Raw genomic sequence first — 19,568 nt, forward strand, 5'->3', positions numbered from 1 at the left:
TCTAGAGTATCTTTATGAGGACCAGGGTTACCTTCTTAAAAGCCCAATCTGACTTTAGGACATCCAATGGTTCCTCCCAGACAGGATAAAAGGCAAACCTCAGTCTGGTCTACAGGCCCTTTACTACTTGCCAGCAAATGTCTTTACTTCCAGCTGCTCTACTCCCCACCCTAGATGCTCACGCAGCACTGAATTTCCCAAACACCCACACCCCCATCACACTGTGTCTGTCTCTATTGCTCTTTTTTGCTGAGAGGGCTCCTCCCATTCCCTCCCTTCTCACTGTACCTAGGAAGATCTTATCCATGACCTAATTTAAATGCCATTTCATCTGTAAAATTTCTCCCTACCATCACAGGAAGAATTAGCGGTTTCACCTCTACTATAAATGTTTTCATACATATTCTGTTTTTTTCAGTTTCATAATCACTTCCCCCAGACTATCCATTGCTGGGGGGCAGTGATTATGTCACATTCATTCTTGCATCCCCAAAACTTATCACAAAATGGGCTCCCAATAAATGCTCAGTGATTAACTGATTACATAGACGTGCCTGGGATATGCCGATAGAGGGAATGGGGGGTGAATGGGGGGTCTGTGTAATCACTCAGACACGTAGGGCCCTTCTCCATTTAAGGATCTTAAATTTCAATTCTGGAACTTGAAAGTAAATATACTATTGAGAGGTGAGAGGGAAAACATTCCCAGAGCTAGTTTTATACAATATTCTATAACAACTTTTCAAGTGTCTCAGAAGGTGACTTCAAATTTTCAAAAGATTATCAAAATAGTGTACATTGAATTTAAATATATAATAAAAGGATGCTAAACTAAAAAGTCGGGAAATTGCCAATATCGATGTGTAAATACTGCCAACTTTTGGCTCTCCGGCGACCGGGATGGTAGGAGTGAAGCTGCCCTGTGTTTTGACTGCTGAAGATTCTCTCCAGACCCATCCTCTGCTGTTGTCCTTTAAGCATCAGCATGCAAGCCAGGGGAGGGTTCATTTGTTCATTCCTTTCTTATATCATTCATCCTTCCCAATATTATTTACTGAGTACTTACTATGTGCCGGGCACTGTCCTCTGTGCTGGAGACACATACACAAGCTTTACCAGCTCAGACAAGGTGTCTGCCTCCATGAACTTTTAGTGGGGAGCCAGACAAAGAAGTATGAAAACAAACATGCTTAAATGTAGCTGGTGTAGAGTGCTGTGCAGTAAGTGAAAGAGGGCAAAGGGCAATGGGCTGTGAGTAGTGACTGAGGAGTTAGTGGTGTATTTAGGTGGTCAGGGGAGCCCAGGGAGGCCCTCTTGGAGCTGAGCCTCAAGGAATAGCAGTGGGCAGCCAAACATGATTTGGGGAAAGACAGTTCCAGGTAAAGGGAACAGGAAGTGTAAAGTTGTCATGTCAGGAAGGAGCCTGGTGTCCTTGAAGACTGAAAAGTGGCTAATGCATAGTGAGTGGGTGGGTTAGGTCGGGGAGGGTCTGTCATGAAGCTTAGGGAGACTGGCAGGGGCCAGATCAATCTGGACATTATAGACCCTGGTGAAGAGTTTGTTTTTTGAAGTGTGATGGAAAGCTTAAAGAGGGTTTTAGGCAGGGGAATAAAATAATCTTTTTTTTTAAAAAAAAGATTTATTTATTTTTAGAGAGAGGGGAAGGGAGGGAGAAAGAGAGGGAGAGAAACATTGATGTGTGGGAGATAGAGCGATTGGTTGCCTCTCGCATGCCCCCAACTGGGGACTGAACCCGTAACCCAGGCATGTGCTCTGACCAGGAGCTGAACCTATGACCTTTCAGTTCGTAGGCTGGTGCTCAATCCACTGAGTAACACCAGCCAGGGCAAAAATAATCTTATTTATGAGATAATTAAAGATAATTTGGCCTGCAGAGTGGAAAATGGACTGTTGGGAGGGAAGTATGAAGAAGGGATAGCAATTATGAGTTTTTTAAAAATTTACTGTAATCAAAGCAATGGCCTAGACCAATATGGTAAAAAGGGAATGGATTCAGGATATGTTTTCAAAGTGGACTCAACAGGACTGGCTGATAAGACTGGATGAGGAGAGTGAGTGAAAGGGAGGACGTGGGGAATTGAAACTCAGTTTACTTTGTATGAGTAAAAAGTTAATGTGAAAGCAGGGCAGGGGTGAATGAGATTAAGAACTATTACACTAAATCAGGTTTGGAAATGCTAGCATCTATTTATCCAGGTCCCTGCTTAACATGGAAAGAAGAGGTGGGTACATTAAGATTAGGAAAGGTAAGTATGAACAAAACTGCTTTGCAAAACAATTGTCTCTTAACATCAACTTGAGGATCATCCTATTGGAGGGTCTCGTGTTAAGCAGGCAACTGATAACAAGGGTAAGAGTTCTTTCTATGCACTGAAAGTTCGCTAGAGGCCAGGCACTGTGCGAAGTGCTTTGCTATAAAAGTGTTATCTCATTTAACCTCAAATTAGCCTTGTAATATTTTCCCCATAATAGAGATAAGAAAATTGAGGTCCACAGCGACTAAGGGACGGGTGTGGTCACATGGCTCCTTAAGTGGCTGAGACAGGGTTTTAACCCAGGCAGTCTGATGTCAGAGCCTAGACTCTTCACCATTATGTTACATTGCCTCTAATGTTAACGGAACACCAATGTTATGTTAAGCACGGTGTGAGAGGCTGGGTGGATACAGTTATAATTTAATATGAGCAATAAGTTAAAGAAATACAAACCTTGTAGGAATAAACAACTTTGCAGGTGAGTGGATAATTTCTTAAGGTGCCAGAAGGACTGGAACTGCTGTCATCAAAAACATCCATGTTGTCTTCAAACTCTTCTCCTTCTTCCCTTTCCGTATCTGCATTAAGCTAGGAACAATTAGAAGCCATTGACTAGCTTTCTTACTTCAAGTAAATGGTTGAAAGCAAGAGAAACACTTAAAACTTGATTAATTCAAAATATTAACATTCTACTGCATAAAGATATAAGTATCTTTTCTCACTTGCATTTTTTATGTTATGAAAGGGCAAAGGCTTTTTTCTTTTTAAAACCAAGAATAAATGTTTTTCAAATATATACCAAATATTTATCAGTATCCTTTCACTTTTTACTGTTAAATACTGATTAATAAAGACTTTTTACCATTTTAAACCGATCATATTGGGGAACATTAAAAAGATTTCTAAATGCTACCAAGGATGTGGAGAAACAGGCTTTCATCTATGGCAGACAAAAATGTAAACTGACACATCCTTTAAAAAATAATCTGCTTACTGAAATTAAAAACTAAATATACCATTTGATCTACCAATTTCACTTCTGTACATCTATTATGGAGAAATAAAAGCACCAGGATGTAGGACTGTATGAGTGTCATCTAGATGTTCATTGCAACATTGAATGTAGTGGCAAGAGCCTGAATACCATCTATATAACCATCAACTGAGGAATGACCGACTAAACTATGATCAATAACACTCATTAAAAATGAGTTAGAGAATAGAAAGCCTAGAAATAAACACTCACATATACAGATAAAGGATTTCAACAAGGGTCCCAACACTATTCAATGGGGAAGACAGTCTTTTCAACAAATGGTGCTGGGCAAATTAGATACCTACATCCAAAAGAATGAAGTTAGACCCTTATCTTACAAAAATTAACTCAAGTTACCAAAGGCCTAAGCATAAGAGCTAAAACGATGAAACCCCTAGGAGAAATCATAAGAGAAAGGCTTCATGACACTGGATTTGACAACGATTTCTTGGATATGACACCAAAAGCATAGGCAACAAACAAACAAAAAAAATGAAATTGGACTTGATCAAATAAAAAACTTTTGTGCATCAAAGGACAACAGAGTAAAAGGCAATCCACAGAATGGGAGAAAATATTTGCAAATCATATATCTGATAAGGGATTAATATCCAGATATATAAAGAATGCCTAAAACTCAGCAATAAAAACAAAACCCAATTCAAAAATGGATAAAGGGCTTGAATAAACATTCTTCCAAAGAAAACGTCCAAATAGATCATAAGCACATGAAAAAATGCTCAACATCACTAACCATTGGGGAAATGCAAATCAAAAACATAAGATACCATTTGATATCCATGAGGATGGCTATTATAAGAAAACCCCCCAGGAAATAAATGGAGATAAAGGGAGAAATAGGAACACTAGTATACTGCTGGTAGAAATGTAAAATGGTGCCACTGCTGTGGAAAATGGTATGGCAGTTCCTCAAAAAATGTAACACAGAATTACTATATGATTCAGCAATTTCACTTCTAGGTACTCATATTCACCCCAAATATTTTGAAAGCAGGGACTTGAATAGATATGTGTACACCAATGTTAACAGCAGAATTTTCCACAACAGCCAAAATGTAGAAGCAAGCAAGTGCCCATTGACAGATGAATGGAAGAACAAAATTTGGTAAATTCATATGACAGAATATTATTAAGCATTAAAAAGGAAGGAAATTCTGACACATGCTACAATATGGGTGAACCTCAAGGACATCAGTATTATGTGAAATAAGCCAGTCACAAAAAGATAAATCCTGTATAATTCTACTTATATGATGTACCTAGAAGAGTCCAATGCAGAGACGGAACGCAGAACGCTGGCTGCCGGAACCTGGGGTTTGGGGCCCTGGGGGCTTTACCGGGCGCCGGGTTCACCGCTGCAGCACGAAAAGCGTTCTGGAGATGGATGACGGCTACGGTGGTTCAACGGTGTGACTGTACTTAACGTGACTGAACTGTGCACTTAAAAATGGTTGAAGTGTAAGTTTTACGTTATGTATGTTTTACCACAAAAAAGGAGCACCTTTCCTTTTGAAATATAGCACAAAGAAAATCGGTTTTTAACCAAGTGTAAATGTTTATTACGCACCACAGCTAAAAGGCATATATGAAGTAAAATGATATTGAGAGAAAAAAAGATGGTATTATGTGCAAAACAGTGTATTTACCTAGAGTACCATCCATGATAGTAAAGTACAAATAATATTTATATGAGCACAAATTATCTGACGGGGAGGCGGAGTAAGGAGAATAATGACTGAAGAAAAGAAGAGGTGGCTGACTTGTTTTTATATACCTCTGGACTATCTGAACTATTAGAATAAACATGTTTTACTTTTTAGATTTAAAATCCAATAGAGAAGAAACAAAACTAAGCTTAAAGGTTTCTTTATTTCTATGTATATACGAGCACTTATTTGGCTACTTTTCCCCCTGTTTAAACATATAAACGCACCGATGTTCACCCATTAAGGGCATACAGAATGAAGTGTCAGAATTAGGCCTCACAGTGGAACAGTTAATTAAAATATCAGATACCTACTACATGTCAAACACTATGCTAGGCTCTCAGATAGGAAATGAAGGCCACCCTGAATGCTTTCCAGGAGTTCGCAATCGAGAGCGGAAATCTACCACAACTAAGTGCTAAGCGCGTAGGAAGCATGAGCATGAAGAGCTGACTGGAGAAGGTCAGAGTTTTCCTGGGAATCGATGAGCCAAAAAGTAGAAGCTGCCTATATCGTCAAGTTCTACTTTTTAATAAGGAGATTTCTCTTGAGTAATTATCACTAATGTTTTAAAACTGACTCTCCTCTTAACTGCTATTTCTCTAACAAAATTCTATAGAATTTTTTTTTGTTTGGGGAGGGTGGTTTCCCAGAAGAATAAATAGTACAGTACACATTTTCCATTACATTTATTGCCTCCATTTCTAAATCCCTGTATATTCTCACATATAACTCCTATTGAAAATCTCCACAACTGAGTGAGGTAATTGTGTATCTCATCTTACAAAAAATTCTTCTAAGGTTAGTCAGGTCGATGACAAAAGTAGGCTCAAATCTTGACCTTTCAGATCACCTCATGCTTATGAGTCCACTGTTTTCCAGGGCATTTTTGTCACTGAAGATGAGGATCATATGCTAGAAATTGCTTTTATATTCTAGTAAGGGTTACAGACATTAAGAAAATAAAACTGTTGGCTGGGAGTGGGTTAGCGGGTGGAGGGATTGAGAAAAAAGATAAAGGGCTCAAGGACACGGACAGTAGTATGGCGAGTGTGGGGGGCAGAGGTGGAAAGGGGTATAAGGGGGATGAATGGTAACGGAAAAAATAAAACGAAATTAAAAAAAACAAAACTGTTGGCATTACAAAAAACAAGACAAAATAAAACACCCATACATCTATAAAACTAAAATTAAAGCCAATGTGGGTAGAACAAGTTTCCAAAAATATATAAGGAATGTTAATATGTACTGTGCTTTGGCACTGGGAATGAATCCAAAACATTTTATTTTGGCAACGTTGTTTGATACTAAACATTCCTTCCTTCCCGTTTATTTTGAGTTCATTTTTTGATTCTCGTGAAAGGGAACGAAAGGTTGCAGTGACAGCAACAGAGGTCACTGCCATGTGCTTTTGCATTGTTTTGTTTCTTAACAACTGCTCTCAGTAACCCTTTCCTTCATGTCACCTGAAAGAACTTCAATCACAACTATTCTTTTTAGCTGTACTAATATTTTTCCTTTCTTAGATGTTGTAAAATGCTTACTCATAGTGCAAGGGCAGAGAAGAAGGGCCTTCTGCATTGGTTTCAGTAGCCATCTTCCTGTACTCAGCAAAATAACCACTATCTCCATAAGGTAGATAATACTCCTTCATGTGAAAGATGCTCAACATTATTAATGAAATACACATTAGAACTATAATGATATACTACTGCATACCTATCAAAATTTCTAAAATTAAAAAGACTGACCACACCAAATGTTGGCAAGGTTGTGGAACAAGTGGAACACCAGTATCCTGTTGATGGGAATGTAAAATGGCACAACCAGTTTGGCATTTTCTTAAAATGTTAAATATATACCAATTATACAACTCACCCAAAACATATGTTCAAAGAAGTTTTACTTATAATAGTTCCAAACAATGCAAATGCCTATCATCAGGTGAATGGATAAACAAACTGTGTGGTATATTCATACAACAGAGTGCTACTCAGGAATGAAAAGAAATGGAACTACTGATGCAGGCAACAATATGGATGGTCCTCAAAATAATCATGCTGAGTGAAAAAAGCCAGAGTCCCCTCTCCCAAGAGAATAGTTACTGTATGATTTGGTTTATATAAAATTCTAGAAAACCCAAACTAACCTATAGTGACCAAAAGAAGATCAATGGTTGATTGAGGGGCTGGAAGGAGCATGAGGAAACAAGGGTCTCACTGGCATGTTCATATGTCAAAGGTCCCAAACTGTACACTTTAGATACGTGCAGTCTATTTATGTCAATTATACCTCAGCAAAGCTGTTAAAAATATCAGTAAAGCTTGAAAATTTTAATGACAACTGGCCACATAGTACTTGAAGGTGCTACAAGACCATTAACTATACTGAAAATAGGATGATCAATGATGATTCAACAGATGATTTTTAAAAAGGAAAAAAAGAAATGCACAGCAATGAAAATGAATCATGATAAAGGTTAAAGGAATACAGGGTCATCCACAGGGTAAGAAAGTATGGTAAAGAGCAGGGCTTTAGAAAGCATATCGGGGTTCAGATTCCTGCTCTCCCCACGTACTAGCTGTGTGCTACAGGGTAAGATGTTTAATTCTTCTAAGTCAATCTTCTCATCTGTAAACATATTCAGAATTGTGATTAGTAACTGAAATAATGTATGTACCTGACATAGTACCTGTTACAGAATAGATACTTTACTGATATAAATTTCCTCCTTTTAGTAGTATTTTAAGCTTAGTTGGTAGAACTGGATAGAATCAACTGCGTATCTTGAAGTTCAGGTTAATATTTTTGAACATGTACTAAGTATAAGGATGTGTGTCAGGAACTTTCCTTATGGCTATGCAGAAAATCATAGAACATAACACAGCTGGAGATGCTTCTCTTAGAAGTGAGAGTCTCTACATATTTTCTATGTCCATCTTTTGGTCTTTACTGTCATGAGGCTGGTTCTCTCAAACTGGAGATACCAATTCAACAGACCTTATACCCAGCTTGGTAATTTCCAGCATCTAGCAAAGGGTCTCATAAGCAGTGCGGGCTCAGTACATCCTTACTGAATTAAATGAAACTGATCCAAAGTGGGAATTTGAAATATCAATTTCACTAAAAAAGTGGGTTGTTTAAGTATGCAGTTTAGTCCAATTAAAAGACCACTGACCATTTGGAAATACTGTAAACATAAAGGTGGCTAAAGAGCCCTGGCTGGTGTGGCTCAGCAGGTTAAGTGCCGGCCTGTGAACCAAAAGGTCGCCAGTTCGATTCCCAGTCAGGGCATATGCAGGCCAGGTCCCCAGTAGGGGGCATGCGAGAGGCAACAGAGCCATAGATCCATGTATTTTTCACACATCAATGTTTTTCTCTCCCTCTCTTCCTCCCTCTCTAAAGATAAATAAATAAAATCTTTAAAAAAAAAAGTGACTGAAGATTTTTGCACGTGTATTTTATAATTTTCTACAGTTTATATTTATTGCATTATAAAAATCCATTGACTTTTTGGGGGGTATTGGCTCAAGTCAACAGGTTTTCTTATTTCAAAAACAAAGCCCATTGGATGGTGAGGACTATTCAGGATTATTGAGGCATATGGGAACCAAACTATCATCCTGAAGATTAAAAATATTTAATTTCTCTGCCTTTCAAAATGCATTATTCAGCATGATTTTCATAATGAGTGGAGTCAGAATTTATGTCCATGCAACTATACAAAAGGCTCATACACTTAGCTACACAACAGATGTCAGGATACTTTTGTACAGTAGCTGGGGGAAGTGGTTGAAGACAAAGTCATGTAAACAGTGTCAGCTATAGTTTGAGAATCTGAAGAAAAAAATAATAAAAAGAACAAAAATAAACCAAACTAAAACAGAGAACTTACAGATATCTGACCCAATAATACCACTCCTAAGAATCTATATTACAGAAAATAAATCCCAAGCATGAAAACAAAAAAGAAATATGTATACAAATGTTTTTTAGCGTATTATTTATTCTATCTGGAGGCAATCTAAATATTGAACCTAGAAGGGAATAGTTACTTAAATGAATTACAGTACAGTTTCCTGATGGAATACTATACAGTCATAAAAAGGATGATTATGAAGACCACTTGGCAACATGGAGGGTTAGGTGGAAAAATATACGAAATTAACATTATTATGATAACTATGTTTAAAAAAATAGTAGAAAGAAGGAGTTACATCAAGTTGTTAACAGCAGTGTAATAAGGATGGAGCTTTAGGCCATTGTCTTCTCTATTATACTTTCTAATTTTTCTTTTTTTTGTAGTCTGGTTATCTAACTTTTTCTCTTCTAAAATTAATGTCATTTCAAAATTAGGCTCTCAACTGGGTTGTTGGGTAAGAGGAGGCAGGGAAGTAAGAGAAGGGAGGGATGCGTGAGGCTGACTGGGCCACTGGCAGCCATCCAGTCGTGTGACGCTGTGTGTGGACTCCCGTTAACCATCAGCTGAATCACTGTGTCAGCAGACTGCTCTCCTTTAAAAAAAATATTGCTATATTCTGGGATTGTCTTTTTTTCTTCCCAATCCTATATTCTGTAGTACAGCATAATACAGAAGGCAAAGAGTTAATACCCAACTAAGTATAGTTCCCTCCTTATTCTATAAGGTAAATAGACTGTATCTTAAAAACATTTATCTTCTCAAAGGCACTTCATACTGTTGATGCCTAATAGCAGTATTAACCATGTTTTCCAGATGGAAGGGAATGCTAAACTTGATGACTAATGTTTTAATTGGCATCTATAATGGAAGAAATAATTTGGTCCCCAGAATGTGTATTTCTGGTTCATGATCCTAGCCAGCTAGTTGTCAGTGTGAAGAGATACAACTCCCTCTGAATAATTTCAGTGCTGTCATTTAAAAACAGGTTAAATAAATATTGAGGCTTCATTAAGCTATTTTGTGCCTACATCTCTCCCTTATTTATACTGTTAGTAAAGCTTCCACAAAAATATATCCCTCGGCCACAGGTGGGAAGACGCAACTAGACTGCCTGGAGGAGCCTGGACTGGCGTGGCTCAGTTGGCTGAGCTCTATCCTGCAAAGCAAAAGGTCTCCTGGGGAACATGCCTGGGTTGCGGCCAGTGCAAGAGGCAACCAATCAACGTTCCTCACGTTGCTTTTTCTCTCCCTCTCTTTCTTCATTCTTTCCCCTCTCCCTAAAATCAATAAATAAAATCTTAAAAAAAAACCCAAAACTAACTAGAGGAAAGAAAAGAGTGGAATGAAATGGCAAAGTGCTCCTTTTACAGAGGATATATGTCTGTATCTTTATAAACAGTTCTCAAAAATACCCAATTTAATCAATACTCACTGCCAGACACTGTACCAGGCACACCTTTATTTCCTTCCTTCACACTCAGAAGCCCTTTTTGATCTCCTGTTAAAATTCTTCAAGGACTATCTCAAATGACATTTCCTTCTTGTGCAAACTTTTTTCCTATTTTTTTAGCTGGTACTGAGCTGTACTGACAGCTCTTTATAAAACTGTGAGATTTTGGATTTGGAGAGGATCTTAGAATCATTTAACCTAACTTTCTCTCTGACACCCAGAGGCAAGTGACTTTTTCCTGAGGCGAGTGGACCAGTCAGGAGTAAGCAATTTTGAGTTTGCCGTACAGGCGCCCAGTTACACACTGCCATGCATCACTGAGGTCTATAAATCCTGCCTGCTCTACCAGCTTGTCAGCTCTTTCAGGAGAGAGACCAAGTCTTGTTCTTCTCCAATTTGCTCAGGAAGTAGGCACATAGTTAGGCAACAAGTGCTGGCCTGGTTGGTTTAGTTAGAGAAGGTGCGAGTTCAAGGAAAAGGGGGGGTTGATTGGCTGCCAGCAGTGCTGCTGAAGAAGCCAAAAGCAAGCCTGCGCCTGGCGTTTGCATCATTACTCCTGTACAGATGAATGACCTGAAGAGATGGGAATTTGCCTTTTTAAAAGGCGCAATAAAAAGAACTATTACACAACATGGGGCAATTCTGTTGTACTGAAAACAGGGCAAGCTCTTCTAACCCCAAAGTCAAGTGGGCAATGTGTGCTTATTTTCCCCAGTCGGGTTACCATTAATGGTGAAATAAAAATAAACCTTCAATAGATTGTTTGTCCTTAAAATGCACACCCATGCACCATCCTTTTTAAATGTGTAAGCAGAATGGTATGTAAAAAAACTGGTAATACTTTAAGGAATGTTCTTAAACTTTGGCCAGTTTCTCTAGCAAGGGTGCCTTTTTTAATCTGAAGGGCACAAGCATTGAAGGGGCACTCTGGATATAATGGGAAGGTGGGAAATTAAAATTTTGGTTTTCAATTTCCCACTATTCCCCCTGTCCCTCCATTCATTCATTTCTTCCTTTGATAGACGTTTACTGAGTGTCTACTATGTGCCAGGCACTTTGCTGTGCACGGCAGTGAACCAGGCAGGGATAGCAATTACATTCTAGAGTGAAGGACAGATAATAAACATACAAACAAAAAAAACAAAGAAGATAAATATAGATTGTGATAAATGCCACAAGTAAATAAGTAGGATGAGAGAAAGTAATGGGTGGCGAGGAATTACTTCAGTCTGACCAGTTAGGCATCATTATACTCACTGATATAAGTATTAGGCAAATCGCTGAACTTTTCTGGTACCCAGATCTCCAACATAAAAACACTACGGTTTAACCAGATGACATCAGAGTAGAGAGACCCCTGGACTTGAAAACTTAAGCCTGAGTTCTGGCCTTGTTTGTTAGAGACCATCTCCCTGATGAAAGACACTGTGAGCAGAATGGGCAAGCCCTTGGGAACTGAACGGGCAAAGCCACCGATTGTGAGTGTTCCTTGTCCTTCTTTAGGATTGTTTCCAACTCTCTGGATGTTTATTTTCATTTACACCAAAAAAGACTTTTGGAACTTCAAAAACTCTAGATCGAAATTTTTATTCTGCTACTTCCAGACAAGAAGCGTATCTACTTCATGAATGGGATAATGGGGATGGTAAACTGGCACTGATAAACCAATTGGTGATAGTATGCTCTTCACAGAAAATTTTTAAAAAGTGCTGTTCCTCCTTACTCCCTTTTCTTTCTTACACTAAAGTTTAACTCAATTAGTGATAGGTTAAAGAAAAAATACCCAAACCACTAGCAAAAGCACTATTTTGTTCTTTAAAATTTTGGTCATTATCAGGTTTGGCTACACAGTCAAAGATTATTGCCTCTCAATGAAAGTTAGACTATCACACCCAAGAGGAGGAACATACCGAGTGTAAAGTGCCATTATTGGTCACTGCAGGAAGGCGGGCCCATCGCTCGTTTTCCAGTTCTTCCATCACTTGGTTCATTGCACTCTTCAGCCACGTGTCCACAGAAACACCGATCTGCTTCAGCAGGTCCAGTCGGGCTTCAGCTTTCAACTTAATTATCTAAGGAAACCAAGAAGATGGTCTGACATCAGGATATTTTTCTCTCTCAAATGGATTGTTTTTAAGTTATTTCTGACTTACTAATTAGAAAAACACTAATATTCACTAACAATTCTGCCTTGGCATAGTTGTTAATTTCTCATTTGGAGGGAGGGACAGAGGGAAAGGTAAAGAGGGGGTGGGGGATGGGAGAGGACACGAGAACAGGAATTAGGCTGCCGACCGTGGCAAATGGCACACTTGCATTGACAAGAGACATCAAGTATAACCTATGAATAGGAAGCTATTAATGGGCCGTAAAGTCTGCTTTCTTTTCTTCTTAATAAGGCTACATATACCTCAGAACATACCTCAGAGCATCTTCAACAGGCTTCTACCCACCTCTTGGACTTCCCTACAATCCATCTTTTACAAGTCTGCAAATGACTTCATCACATCACTCCCCTGTCTGAAAGCTTTCATGACTCCTGACTGCCCGATGAGTAAAGGTTTTTAAATTAATTTATTATGCAGCTGTCAGAGACAGTAGAAATTGAGAATAAAAAGTTCCTATTCTCCGAATTAAAGGGAAATGCTGCCTGTTTTTTGGCTTTTGTTCTAGGAGGTAAGCAGGTAACCACAGTTTAAACCCGTCCCTGTCAAAAGGCAACTGCTTTGCTCCAATAGCCATGGCTCTGGGAGTCCGGCATTCAGTGACAGCCCCAGGCTTCTGCGAGGCCGCCAGCCGACCAACCGCAGCCCCACTCCAGCGGCCTGTCTCTCTGTGCACCACAGCTAAAAGTGAGCCAGTCTGTGAAACACTCCCAGTTTTGAAACAATGCCAGTCTCAGGAATCCACACTTCCTTAAATGCTCTATGTCAGTTCTACTTTGTTCAGAGAGACGGTATTTTGTGAGTATCCTTCTCTTTTGCTTTAGCAAGTAGTACACTCAGCTTCATTGTTCCACAAATCAGAATGATAGTCTCTTCCTCCAGCCTTTGAAGGCTCCACTAAGATAATTTTAAGGATTCTTACTTAATGGCCTTCTGTGGGACTCTTGGACAAACAAGTGTGCTCACTGAGCCCTCCTGGTGCACAATTTTGATCAATCTCTGGATTCTCTGCTGGGGGAGTCGGTATCAAAAAGGATCTGAGCTCAAACCTGTTTCACTTAGTGCTCACTGCTGAATTTGTTGTATTCCTAAGATTTTAAAGCACTGAGATAAAATTTACATCACACACAATTCACCATCTTTATCATTTTAAGTGTTAAATTTAGTGGTTTTGGATATCATATGAATCTCTATATAAAGTAATCAGGGTTTTTGGCTTGGAGGCACAGCATCTGGTAAACAGTCTTGCAAAAAACTGCTTATTCTTCTAATAATTTCTTTTTTTTTACAACAGCTTTATTGAGATAAAGCTTACACATCATAACATCCACCCATTTAAAATGTGTACTGCAATAGTTTATAGTATATTCACAGATACGTGTAGCTAACACCAGTCAATTTTGGAACCATTTTATCACCCCCAAAGGAAACCCATCTTTTAGCAATTGCTCCCCTATCCCTTACTTTTTGCAAACTCTGGCAACCACTACTTTCTCTGTAGACTTACCTCTTCTGAACATTTACTATAAATAGAACCATACAATATGTAATTTTTTTTGTGAGATTTATCCATCTTATAACATGTATCAGTACTTCCTTTTCACAGCCGAAAAACATTCTATTGTATACATACACCACATTTTGTTTATCCATTTGTCAGTTGATAGACATTTTGGTTGTTTCAACTTTTCCTGCTAATGTGAATAATTTTACATAAACATTATTGTACAAGTTTTGTGTAGACATGTTTTCATATCTCTTGGATATATACATATACCTAGGACTGGAATTGCTTGATCATAAAGTAATGCTATTTTAACCATTTGGGAAAATGCCAGACTAGTTTCCAAAGCAGCTGCCTCATCTGACAATGCCACCAGCAGGGTATGAGGGTTACCATTTCCCCATTTCCTGGCAAACACTTGTCAATGTCTGCCTCTGTGATTCTAGCCATCCCAGTGGGTGTAAAGGGGTATCTCATTGTCGTTTTGATTTGTGTTTCCTTGATGACTAATGATGTCAAACATCTTTTCATGTGCTGATTGATCATTCCTACAGCTTCTTTGGAAAAATATTTAGATCCTTTGCCCACTTTAAAATTGAGTTGTCTTTTTATTGTTCTTTTTATTTTGTCTTTTAATTGTAAGAGTTTTTATGTATTCTAAATAAGTCGCTTATTAAATACTTTGCAAATATTTTTTTCCCATCCTGTGGGTTGTCTTTCACTTTCTTGATAGTGTCTTTTGAAGCACAAAAGCTTTCAGTTTTGATTAAGTCTAACTTATTTATTGTTTCGGTTTTCGGTGTCATATCTAACACATTAATCCAAGGTTATAAAGGTTTATCCCTATGGTTTCTTGTAAGAGTTTTATAGTTTTAGCTGATATACTTCGGTGATAATCTTGGGTTAATTTTGGTATATGGTGTAACAGGGGTCCAATTTCTTCTTTTGCTTATGAATACCCTGTTGTCTCAGCACCATTCTAGTATGTATTTTTAGTTAATATAGGCAATGAAATGTTAAAAAAAAAAAGAGTGACCTGAAGCAACAAACCCTTTCTTGGAAATGTAAACGTAAGTCATTTAACTGCTGAAGGAAAGAGAGAGAGAGAGAGAGAGAGAGAGAGAGAGAGAGAGAGAGAGAGAGAGAGAGAGAGATTAGTTTATTCTACTTTCTTGATATTAAGTAATCTAGTTTTTATAAGATTTATTTTTTTCCAGTACTTTACCAAACAACTGACAAACATGGTATTTGCAAAGTTAGATTTTTAGACTACAGTTCCAGAATAAATATTGTTATTTTTCCTTTAGAGTTCCAACTGTTTATATTTCAACTGTTTAAAAGCAGAATTTTCCAGTGTTTTCAAATGAATTTTGATGATTTACCAGTGGATCGAAACTTTGCAGAGTCTAGCTCTCTATAACTTGATGACATTCTACAAACAATTTGGCCAAATCATTTTTAGAACTTATGAAGAGACAAGTTTTTTAAAATGATGTTTGAAAAGCCAGATCTTTAGGATACAGTTTCTTGGTGTATGTAGACTGCCAATGAACTGATTTTAATATAAAAATTAATATAAGCATATCTAAGGGTCAGGCCATAGTTTAGTTTCTGAAATTCTGATAGTTAAAAAGCCTGTAAATCTCATTTCATTCAATCCACATAACAACTCTGGGGATGGGGAACGTAAACTCCATTTTATAGAGGAGGAAAAGGATTTAACCAAGGTCATACTAATTGTGGTAAATTGTTATCCCCAATGAATCATGCCTCATGGTATCCATATAGTGCCCCTCTCACATTGATTCTGGGCTCGTACATGTGATTGGCTTTGGCCAATGGAACAAATGCAAATTTTATGCAAGCAGAGGTTTGGTAAGTGCTCTTAGGACTTGATTTTTAGGAATGTGCCTCTATCATGTGAGGAAGCCCAGAGTTAGTGTATTAAGAAATGAAAGACCACATGGAAAAAGGGCTCAGCCCTCAGCAGACCCTCTAGCTGAATGCAGCTCACTGAGGAATCTTCTCAGGCCAAACCTGCAAAAGAAGCGCATGAAGTCAAGAGCCAGAAGGGTGAGAGATAATAAATCATTGTTTTGGCCATAAATTTGGGTGAGATTTTTTTAAAGGTTTTTAAAATTTATTTTTGAGAGATGGGAAGGGAAAGAGAAAGAGGAAGAGAAACATCAACGTGAGAGAGAGACATCGATCAGCTGCCTCTCACATGCCCCCAGCTGGGGACCAGGCCTGCCCCACAGGCCGGCACTCAGTCCACTGAGCCTCACTGGCCAGGCCTGGATGGTTTTTTAAAGAGAGCACCAGATTATTGTGTTTGAATAACTTAATTTCCAAATATCTGGGGATTTTCCAGGTATTTTTTTGTTATTGATTTTTAATTTAATTCTGATGGGTCAGAGAACACATTCTGACTGACAGCAATCCTTTCAAACATACGGACAGTGGTTTATGGTCTAGGATCTGTTCTTGTTGAATATTCCACACACATTTTAAAAGAACGTATATTCTACTCCTGTGTGGTAGAACATTCTATAAATGCCAGTTAGGTATAAATGCTCCACATGTGCGTTGAGGTTTGGCCAAGGATTTGTGTGGTTATTTATATGCAAATTAGAGGGCTCCTTGCCTTTCATCCACAAGCCAGTGAGGACTCTGCTAAAATTCTAGTGTGCAGCCCTTCAAAAAGAGCTATGTAATGTAACTATCATCAAGTACAGTCTCATCCTTAAGGGTCAATTCCTTTCCAGCTTTTATATGCTCTGGGTCATTTTCCAGTTCTACCAAATAGGTATTTGAAATATTTTTACCCTAGACTAATAATTTCCTAAAAGAGCTAGTTCATTATTAACAGAAGCAGAAATCCTTATAGAGCTATATTCTGCATTCAAAGAGAACTGCAAAGAAATCTTAAATTATACTCAGTTTACTATTAGTAAATATTTGTATTGTAATTTTGAAACTAATATATATACTGCAGGATAAAGCAAATAAAATATTATGATGCTATTATTAGGAACTAAGATTTTAACGCAAGAAAAAATATATAAAATCGAAGAAGTTAACAAAATCCTTCTAATCTTAAATTTTAATTAGAAATATCCTCTGACTTCATGATTTAAAAAAAAATCCTGGTTGAAACAACAAAGAGAGGGCTGAAATAAATAACACCCGTAACAATAAGCACCTTCATAGCTTAGATGTTGGTGTCTAACTACTATTTGTTATTTTAAAAAATCAGAGCTCCCTGAAGAAGGAAAAATACCAGGTGAGCCTATTATATTGATAGCTTGTGCTAGAGAGCAAGAATGTGTTCAAAGACAAAGAGGAGTAATGGATACAGAAGTCACCTTAAGTGGATCTCCACTGGCCAAATTTAGACATTATGGGGCTTAAAAAAGCCCTAATGACACTGCAATTGAAAATATTCTAAGTGAATAAAAATCCATAATAAATTTACAATCTATAAGGTGGGACTCTATGAGAAGCAAAAAAATAACTACTGGACAAAGAACATCTACTGTGAAGCTGTGAACTGAAAATTCCCAGAGCAAGTACAGGGCTGACAGGCGTTACAGTTCTATCCAGTCCGAGCTCAGAGATCTTGCTGGATACCCTCGGCATAAGGAACTGCAGGAAGGAAATGCATTAGTAATAGGGTTAAATTAGCTCTACGGAGAGGCTGCTCTAACCCAACCCTTAAAAACAAGCCTCAAACAGATCAAAATGGTTATGTAAGTAACTGACCTGGCTGCCAAAACAAAAATCAATAGTCTTTCAAAGAAAAAAGGGGAATTCAGATCTCAAGAGCCAAATTTTCACAATTTCTAGTATTCAGTAAAAAAATTACTACTTGAATAGCAGAAAACATTTTTCCTTTCCATAACGAAAGGAAAAATCGGTCAACAGAGAGCCAGATCACAGATATGATATAATGAGTAGATAAGGACTTTAAACTCACTATTAGAAATATACTTAAAGAGGGCAAAGGGAGAAAAATTGAGACAACTGAAATAGAATAAACATGATTTTAAAATAAAATTTAAAAACACATAGAGCTAAAAAAGTAATATACTTAAAGATTTAAAGGAAAACATGAAGATAAACAGGAGTGAAGTAGAAGATATAAAAAAACTAAATACAACTTTTAGAGCTGAAAATATAGTATCTGCAGTAAAAATTTATAGGATGATCTTAATAGCAGGTTATACACTACAGAAGGAAAGATCAGAGAGCTTGAGTACATAAGAGGAGTAACTCATCAAACAGATTAAGGTTAAAAATAAGATTAGAGAAACAACGTGTGCATCGTCTTTGTGTGTGATGTCTAGAACAGTATCAAATAATCTAATATTCATGTTGCTGGAGTTGAATTAACCTATGTGTGAGAAGGCAGATCAGTTGTGGCCTGGTTAGAAGAGAACTTTTTGGGGTAATATAAATTTTTCATATCTTGATTGTGATGGTGGATATTTAGGGGTATGTATTTGTCAAAGCTCATCAAACTGTTTACTTGAAATGGTTACATTTTTATATGTATACTATACCTCAATAGAGTTGATTTTTAAAATCCCATAATGATACTTGAGAGAAACAACATCCATTTGCCACCACTGGAGGTGCCTAGTACTGGCCAATTACAATGGGAGAAAAAAAAGGACCTTAATAGTGGAAAGATCTGGTGGCACCACCTTAATTAAGTAACCACTCTTAGCATCATTAGTAGTAAGACAACTTGAGAAAAACATACGATGATAAACGACATAGCATTTCTATAAAGTATTCTTGTCTAAAACACTGATTCTAATCAGGCCATTTACAGAATAGAATTAATGTCAATTACAGAGAATTACAGAATTAACTTGCATGTTACAGAATAAAAATAAATACATAAAGCCAATATTGCAAAATAATAATAGTTGAATTTATCATGTTGGGAAATATATATTTACTCTTCACCTTTTTGTATGTTTGAAAATTTTCACATTAAAACTAAAGAAATTGATTAGTCAAGAGGTTTGCTAACATACTATATTACAAGAGTACAGTGAAATCCCATAAAAAACAGTCCCTGAGGTAAATTTGGATATAATCTGGTTGGAAATTTTGTTTTAATAGTAGGTTCTCCCTTAGCATTTCATTAACTTTGTTGTAATGAAACCTCACATGTTATGCAATGAACATTTTTAGACTTCTCACAGTATTACAGACAAGGGTCTTGCCATTTTGAGTTATTGAGATATAAGGATGACATAGCAATTTTTTTAGGGGGAGGGACACTGTGTTATTAATATTTCATTATTAAAGAATCTATTTTTATGACTGTCATGAAGCTCTGGCTGGGCAAACAGTGCCGTGTTCTGGAGGTAACTACACCCGACTCTAGACTTTCTGGTTGTAACTGCTGTCCTTTCTGTACCTCATCTGAAAACCAGGACTCACAAAGTCTCAAGCCCCACCCTCCTATTCCTGG

The 19,568-nt window shown here is 37.5% G+C and overlaps 1 protein-coding gene across 2 annotated transcripts in view; it reads right to left on the reverse strand.

Moving 5' to 3' along the window:
* Positions 1 to 19,568, reverse strand: part of FCHSD2 (FCH and double SH3 domains 2) — a 214,936-nt gene that overhangs the window by 8,917 nt on the left and 186,451 nt on the right. For both annotated transcript variants that reach the window (XM_054576236.1, XM_054576237.1), the window contains exons 13-14: positions 12,322 to 12,483; positions 2,730 to 2,864 (exon numbers count right to left, since the gene is read on the reverse strand). In XM_054576236.1, coding sequence (XP_054432211.1) covers positions 2,730 to 2,864; positions 12,322 to 12,483 — 297 coding nt within the window. The remainder of the gene's footprint in view (positions 1 to 2,729; positions 2,865 to 12,321; positions 12,484 to 19,568) is intronic.

The sequence above is a fragment of the Pteronotus mesoamericanus genome, unplaced genomic scaffold, assembly GCF_021234165.1.
Source record: "Pteronotus mesoamericanus isolate MK-2021 breed Mesoamerican mustached bat unplaced genomic scaffold, CSHL_Meso_final contig_33, whole genome shotgun sequence".
NCBI lineage: Eukaryota > Metazoa > Chordata > Mammalia > Chiroptera > Mormoopidae > Pteronotus > Pteronotus mesoamericanus.